The sequence below is a fragment of the Myripristis murdjan genome, chromosome 23, assembly GCF_902150065.1.
Source record: "Myripristis murdjan chromosome 23, fMyrMur1.1, whole genome shotgun sequence".
NCBI classification, from domain to species: domain Eukaryota; kingdom Metazoa; phylum Chordata; class Actinopteri; order Holocentriformes; family Holocentridae; genus Myripristis; species Myripristis murdjan.
In genome coordinates this window covers 27,270,557-27,278,654 of record NC_044002.1, presented here as the reverse complement: position 1 = coordinate 27,278,654, position 8,098 = coordinate 27,270,557, and the positions used below count along the sequence as shown (strand labels likewise).

At 46.3% G+C, this 8,098-nt stretch overlaps 1 protein-coding gene across 1 annotated transcript; it reads left to right on the top strand.

Annotated features, from left to right (window-relative positions):
- Positions 1 to 1,713: 1,713 nt before the first annotated feature.
- On the top strand, positions 1,714 to 4,807 carry LOC115355644 (uncharacterized). Its single transcript, XM_030046501.1, has 10 exons — positions 1,714 to 1,817; positions 1,938 to 2,005; positions 2,116 to 2,334; positions 2,470 to 2,604; positions 3,039 to 3,101; positions 3,228 to 3,296; positions 3,434 to 3,526; positions 3,758 to 3,905; positions 4,209 to 4,601; positions 4,800 to 4,807. The coding sequence occupies exons 1-10, from the start codon at positions 1,814 to 1,816 to the stop codon at positions 4,805 to 4,807; spliced, it is 1,200 nt and encodes a 399-aa protein (XP_029902361.1). The 5' UTR covers positions 1,714 to 1,813.
- The last annotated feature ends 3,291 nt before the right edge of the window (positions 4,808 to 8,098 follow it).

Here is an 8,098-nt window from a genome sequence, read left to right as displayed (position 1 = left end):
TGTTGCTGTGTCATAGGCAAAGCTGTGCTAGTGTTTGGTTTGAGAGGAAAACACCTTTGCTGTGTCCATGAACCGGTATGGCTAAACTGTGAGATGTTGTGTCAGCCACTTTCTGTGTAATGAGGAAGCAAATAATGTAATTAGGATGCCAGTTTGCTGGTTTATTATGATTTTGAGAGGAAAAGGTTTTCTTAAGATGTGTCTCTGTTTTGAGCAGCACAGTTGTGTTGTTGGCCATTTTCTTTCTGTTACTTGAACACAATATGGATGCTGGTTTGAGTCTTTAGCATTTTATAGAGAGAAAGACCTTATTTAAAATTAAAACCTAAAAAATTGCTACAGCTAAGTGTATTCAGGATGCTTTCAGTAACTTTCTGTTCAATTAAATGGTGTTTTTCTATTAGACAGGTAATGTTGTTTAAATCAAACAATATGTTTCATTTAATTTACAGATATTGATATCGATTGGCTGTGAGATCTGGTGTTGTTGAGAGCGAGAGACCTGCGAGCGACCTGCGAGTGACCTTCGAGCGACCTGCGAGCTACATCTGCGATCCCTTGATCCAGGACAAGTTTACACAGATATATTGATTCAATTTAAAAACAAACACACAACTAATTGTTAATCAACACACATAGTTTTACTTCTTTGACACACAGACACACACAGACAGACAGACAGACAGACACACACACACACACACACACACACTCTGCCAAGGTAAGTTGAAATATTTATGTATTTGAAGGCTGACCTTGTCTGGGAAAGCATTGTTTGTGAGTATGATTGGCACAGATTCACTTGGATTTTTAAAGTTTCTTTGAACTTTGGAGGAAATTTTATTTATTTATTTTTTTTGTCTGTTTGTTTTTCATTCCTAGATGCCCCGTGCCAAGTCCCACCGGCGGGCCCAGGCCCAGAAGCGGAGGATGGCGCAGCCGCAGCCATGGATCCCCCAGCCGCCTGTCCCCGAGTTCGTTGCTCGTAAGTATCAAACAGTTTGTTTATTTTTTTAATGTTTAACTGATGCAGTTTGAATGTTATTTGAGGAAATACAAATTTTGTGTCATCATACTTAACTTTGTTGTCAACCACACAGGGCGCGGTACAGGGTACCGCCATCGCGTGCGGAGATGGCCGACTTCGGAGCTGACCCAGCGCAGCTTCAAGTTGGTCACTCCAGCCCAGAAGCCGGACCAGAAGGTATTAGTTTTTCTTTTTCAGAAACACAGTGCTTGTCGTAAGAAGTCGGTGTCTATGTTCTAAAGCCGTGTCTCTGTCGTTGCAGATGGTGTTCGTCGTGGGAGACTCCCACCTGCGGGCCATGGTGGATGGGATCGTCGCGATGCCGGAGGTACCTCTCTCTTTCTCTTTTCTCTCTGTTCCAGGTGCGCATGCAGCAGAGCTGAGGACGGAGGTGTCCCACGCCGCTCTCCCCTGGACCCCGGACGTGGTGTGTGTGCTCGCCCCGAGCAACAACCTGACAGCCAGCAGGAACATCGGAGAGGCGTCGCTGGACTTCGGTGCTCTCCTGGCTACAGTTTGCAACCGCTGGGCGAAGGTGTGTTTAATTTGCAGTTGGCAGTATTTGTTTTGTCCTGTGCTGTCACAGTAAGCGTGTGTTTTCACATGTGCTTTTTTAGAAACCTAAATGTGATTCTAAATGTTTTTTTTTTTTTTCTTTTTTCTTTCCTGTGTGTGTGTGTGTGTGTGTGTGTGTAGGTGTTCGTGCTGGATTTCCCTCCACGCCTGAACATCGAGCCTGGCCTGCAGGAGCTGTTCCGCCAGGAGTTCCGCCGTGTCGCAGCACGCATGGGTACGTCTTAGTTTTGGTCATCAGTTTGATTATAACTGACGTATCGTGAACCTAACCTCATATGTTTTACATGAGTGTATTTATTACCAGAATGAATAATATTTCTCACTTTTGTGGCAGGTCTCCCATACGTGTCTGTGGCAGAGCACCTCCCTCTGGACCGTTTGGAGCTGTGGAGCCGTGACGGTGTAAGTACAGCATACTTTGTTGTTGTGACATGACACATGGAGGAGTTGAAGGTTTCCATTTTCGATACACCAGCTGAGCGCAATGTGTTCTGCGTTTCACTGTTTTCCAGGTGCACCTCAGCGACAGCGATGGAACGCCGATCCTCGTCCAGGCCCTGTGGGACGCCGCGGTCCGCCAGCTGACTCCTCCTCCTCCTCCTCCTCCCTCGGTGCCCCCCCGGACATCGCCTCGTGCCAGGGTCTCCCCCGTGCTGGTCGTGACGGGACACAGCCCCGCGGCTCGTCACCGCAACCCACTGGAGTGGACCGTCGTCGGACAGGAGGGCAAGGTAATGTGTTTGAGTCATTTTCTTCCTGTACATTTGTACATCTTTTCTGATTTTACGCCTTTAGTTTGTGTGTGTGTGTGTTTTTTTTTGTTTTTTTTTAATGGTGACAATTTTTTTTTTGTTGTGGTTTTTAAGATTCGAGCATCTCCGGTGCAAGAGTCTGTCCTCCCGTCCAACCCCGTCTGGTTCAGCGGCGACATCCTGGATGCCATGGAGAGGGTTTCGCCATCCTCGGACTGCAGCGTCACTTCCCTTCTGCCAGCTGGCCAGGTAAAGTGCCTGATAACTACGTTTATATAGTATGAAGTAATTCATATTAGTTTTGACTTTAAGGTGTTTCTGTTAAGTTATAAAATGTTAAATGGGTTTGCCTCTAATGTTTCCCCTTGTCTCTGTGTGAGTGTGTGTGTGAATGGTTGTGAGTTTTTCCGAGTGCGTGCTGTGTCTTTTTGAGTCAGGTCATCACGGTGCTGGTGGTTGTGTGGCTCAGGTCCCAGGCTGCTCCAGTGCATGTGGCTCTCCTCGGCATTCGCATTCCTCATCCACCAACTGTTTTTACATTTTTTTCCTTTATATTATACATACAGATCTTTTGTTGTTGTTTTTTTTTTTTCTGTGCTTGCAAAACCCATTGTATGTGTGTATGTCCTGGACAAAATTGAATTTAAGACTGCATTTAACAAGGTTTGTTTTCCTTCTTTTAGACTTCCCGTGTGAGGCGTTCGCCGAAAGGTGTTGCCACAAGGCGTAGAGGAGGAAAGCGGCAGGTTGGTATCATGTTTAGTATGTGAGCTATGTGGATTGTTTTTGTCGTATTTTGATAACACGTGTAGAACCCGAATGAATGAATGCATTATTGAAATGAGTCTTTTGTCTTCCCCTATCTTTTTTAGGTGCTGGCAACACCTTCACCTGCCCGTGTCACCGTGCCTGCCTCCGGGCCCAGACCAGCGGTGCAGCAGGTTTGTCTTTGTTTATATATATATATTATGTGAATTATTATTATGACAGGTAACAGGGAAATGGTTCTCCTGTTTTCTTTAGTAAAACCATGTTTTTTTTTTTTTTTTTTGTGTGTGTGTGTGTGTGTGTGTGTCAGGTGGAGACGACAGCCCAGGAGTCGTCCAGCGTGGTGCCAGGGGTGGTCGTCGTCCGGGAGGAGGTCGCCGCAGCGTGCCCAGCCGTCCCGGAGGTGCTGCATTTATTTAGCTCTTCTTTTTTGGCACTAGTTATATAGACTGTTTAATATTTAATTATTAAACGGTCCCACAATTCCATCTCTGCTGTAATCCGGAAGCCAAGCAACGACATTTCGTTGCCAAAATCTCACTGCTGTGTTTTTTTTTTTTTTTTTGTGCAATGACAATAAAGAAAGTCTAAACAGTCTATATTTAATAAAAATATGTTTTTGATTTTTGTACAGGTGGAGGCGACAGTCCAGGAGTCGGCCAGCGAGGTGCCGGGAGTGGTCGCCGGTCAGGAGGAGGTCGCCGCATCGTGCCCTGCTGTCCCAGAGGAGCGACAGAAGATCTTCAAAGCTAAGGCTGTTTTTGTTCCTTCTGTTTGTGTTAGTGATGTTAAGTCAGAGTCTAGCGCTAATGCTGTGGCAACAGGGTCTAACATAGATAGCAGCAGGATTAGGCTAGCTAAAGTTGTGCGCGGGTCGTTTCATCAGGGAAATGCCCGATTTGTGTATGGAGGTGTGCAGTGTATGGCTATAGCTTTGGTCAGCTTAGCCAAACACACAGTGAGGAGCGCGTTCTCGTGGGACAGGCTGGATCTGGATCGCGCGTTGGTTGAAGGTGATGAGTTGTACACGAGTTTGCGTGACCTCAACATCTTCAGCCATGTGTCTAATCTGCTGTCTGTGCCAGATTTGCCACAGCAGCTGGAATTAGACGGACAGTTGTTTAGGTTCGGTTTTGGTGACACGGTGTTAGGCGAAGTAGGCGTGACCGAAGGTGAATACATCGATTTCGGTGTATTCATCAGCTTGCGGAATGGACTGGAGCGGATCTTCAGTCAATACACCACATGTCTTTTGACAATGTGCGGAAACACCACTGCCATCGTGCGTGAGGGTGGACGGTTCGCTGTGGTCGACAGTCACTCACGCAGTAGCACTGGCTTGTTACACCACAACGGTACAAGCGTGGTTCTGCATTTCGCGTGTCTCGACGACCTGCACCACTACATCTGTCGTTTGGCCGACAGTCTCCGTTCGAGGGAGAAGCTCTTTGAGCTGTGTGGTGTCACGGTCAGCACAGGTGCAAGTCCAGCGCGATCTGGTGTGTCTGTGGAGAGTCTCATCACTGGGATGAGCGCTGCTCCAGCACCAGAGTCTAGTGTGCTCACTGAGGCTGGGAGAAAAGTGAGGTGTCTGCAGGCAGTTGTGTGCCTGAGTGTGGTGTCAGCATTGCCGCAAGTCCGGCACTGTCTGGCATTTCTGTGTTGACTTTCTCCAGCGAGGTGAGCAGCGGTTCAGCGGCAGAACCAACGGTGACCGATGGCAGAAAGCGTGTCATTTCTTCCGGCACTTGTATGTCGAAGAAATCCAAGAGTTTCGATGTCCGAGAGGTTAATTTGGACGTCGAATTTGTTAGCGAGGTGAGAAGCGAAGAGCTGGTCTTCCATCCCCTCGGCTTAGATGTTTGTCGTGCTTTATGCACAAAGTTGAACGTCGATTGCGTGAAGGTTGTTAGTCCGGTAGCCACAGAGGAGGGGTTTTTAGGTGTTCCTTGTAGCAAAGAGAGGATTGTTGCCGATGGAAACTGCTTCTTCAGAGCCATCTCTCAGGCGGTGAGTGGTTCTCAGAAGCACCATCGTAAGATTAGGTTAGCTGTGTGTAAAGAGTTAGTAAGGAACACAGATAGATATCAGAGTCTTTTGAGAAGTGAGTACTCCTCTGTGTTAGAGTATATTGAGCAGTCCAGGATGAGGCGTGTCGGTAGTTGGGCCACAGAGGTGGAGATTCAGGCGACGGCCGATTGGTTAGGCGTTAGTGTGTTTACTTTTCATGACGGACGTTGGATAAAGTATAGTTGTAGCAGTCAGCATTTGTCAGTGGAGTGTGTTTACTTAGAGAATGTCATGGGGCGACATTTTGAGAATGTTGTTTGTGTGTGTAAGCCTGGACTGCAGGGTTGCTACAGGTACTGTAAAGTTAGGGAAGTGTCAGGTTACAATGTAAGATCTAGAAGGATGGATGTTGTGGTTGTAGATAGTGACAACACAGCGGTTGAGTGTGATGTTGTAGGTCCTGTTGTAGATGTAGAGGATAGTGACAAGGTTGTGGATGCTGCTAGTGAGGTAGTGTCAGGTAGAAAGTCTATGTCTAAGTATCTGAGGCGGAAACAAAGGGTGCAGGAAAAATCGGATTTGTTGCTTAGGGAGAAACATCAGTTAAGGGTTAGGAAGATATATAAAGAAAATGTGTTGTTCAGGGAGAGGGCCAAGTTGTTGAGTGTAGGAAAGTATAGTAAGAATTTACCCCACAGAGAGAGGGTTAAAGAGATGAGTGTTAGGAAATACAGAGAAAGCTTAGAGCATAGAGAGACAGTTAAGGGTAAGATTTTGGGCAAATATATGGACAGCATAGAGTACAGGGAGAGAATTAAGGCCAGGAGTTTGGGCAAATATAGGGACAGCATAGAGTACAGGGAGAGAGCTAAGGCCAAGCGTGTGGTTAAATATAGGGATAGCACAGAGTACAGAGAGAAATGTAGAGAAAGGAGTAAGAGCAAATATCATGGTAGTGTAGAGCATAGGCAGAAAGTTATTTCCAGTGTCAGCTTAGGCAGAAAGCAGAAGGTGGAAAAGGCAAAAGATTTTGGCTTCGTTATGGCACAGTTTTTGGAAAAGGTTAGAGATGGACCTGATTTTGTGTGCTGTGTGTGTCATAGGTTGTTTTTTAGATATCAGGTGACAGTTTGTGAAAGGGAAGCGTATAGGCAAAGTTCAGTGACAGTGTCTACTGCAGATAGGTGTATCGGCCAGCAGTATTTGCATAGGTGTAGTGGTGAGTGTGTTGTCCCCTGTTCGTTGGTTTCATCGCGCGGTAATTTGTGGATTTGTTACACGTGTGCTAGGAAGCTTAGTTCAGGTGAGATGCCAGCTGAATGCTGGGTTAATAACTTGGAGCTGGATCCCATTCCTGCTGAACTGGGATCTTTGAATAGTTTAGAACAGCATCTTATTGCGTTACATATTCCATTCATGAAAATGTTGGCACTGCCTAAGGGAGGGCAGAATGGAGTACATGGACCAGTGACATGTGTTCCAGCCAACATTGTTCAGACTGTGAATGTGTTGCCGCGTTCTAGCATGGAAGGGTCTCTGCTTCAGGTTAAGCTGAAGCGGAAACTCACCTATAAAGGGTATTACGAGTACCAGTTTGTCGATACGTTGCGTGTAAGACAGGCGCTAGAGTATTTAAAGAGGACAAATGTTCATTATACAGATATTGAGTTTAATGAGGACTGGATTAACGAGTTTGTTAGGGAAGAAGATAGGGAGAAGGAAGAGGCCGAGTCAGGCAGTGAGGATGAGGCTGAGGTTAGGTCAGGTCAGGATAGAGGGCAGGTTACGGTTCAGAGTGAAATGTGTGAGCTAGCGGAATCAGCAGACATAGGACAGGATGAACTGTTACATGACAGACAACAGCACTGCATGTTTCAGGACACTTGTCTTATGCCTGTTGATATTGGTCAGGAAGCTTTAGATCAGTATTTTAAGGATATTTTGAATATTGCGCCTGCAGAAGGGAATAGTCCGGTAAGAATGCTTTCTGACCACACGAACGAGGCAAAGTGTTTTCCAGTGTTGTTTCCCACGGGCAATAAGACTTTTCATGATGATCGGTGGCGCGACTTGACATTGGCGCGTTATCTTAATAATAGGATTATGCATGCCGACGGTCGTTTTGCGCGTAATGTAGAGTATATATTTTTTGCACAGTACGTGTCGGAGTTGGACAAGGTTGTGTCAAGTGTTTCCGTCGCATTGCGTAAGGATAAAGGAGGTCAGAGGCCTCAACGGGTTAGTGAGGAAATGTTGGCAGATGCGGACGCCTTGAAGCAGTTGTTGGCGTGTGATGATGGGTTTAGGTTTCTTAAACCCATTAGAGGAACTCCGGCCTTCTGGCAGTCTGTCCAGAAGGACGTGATGGCTTGTGTGCGTCAGTTAGGCATTCCGACGTGGTTTTGTTCGTTTTCGTCTGCGGATATGCGCTGGCAGAATCTTCTGACCAGCATCCTGAAACAGGAAGGCAGATCGCAGACGGTAGAGGATTTGGAGTGGGCTGATAGGTGTGCGTTGTTGCGACGTAATCCTGTGACCGCGGCGCGAATGTTTGACTACAGGTGGCATTGTTTTCTGAAAGAGGTTCTCATGTCTCCCTGTCAACCTATCGGCAAAATAATCGATTACTTTTATAGGGTAGAATTTCAACAAAGAGGCTCACCACATGTACACTGTTTATTTTGGATCGAGGGTGCTCCCCAAATTGATAAAAACACAGATGAGGAGGTAGTTGAGTTTATCGACCGCTACGTTACATGTGAGCTACCCTCAGATGATGACACACTATTGGACACGGTGTCATCTGTTCAAACACATTCCAAACGACATTCAAAGTCATGCAGAAAACACAAAACGACATGTCGTTTCAATTTTCCAAAACCTGTTTCTGCGCGCACATTCATTTGTAGAATGCGGGAGTGCAAGTGTGATAAGAACAAGAAGACAGGTGAGGCTGAATCTAATT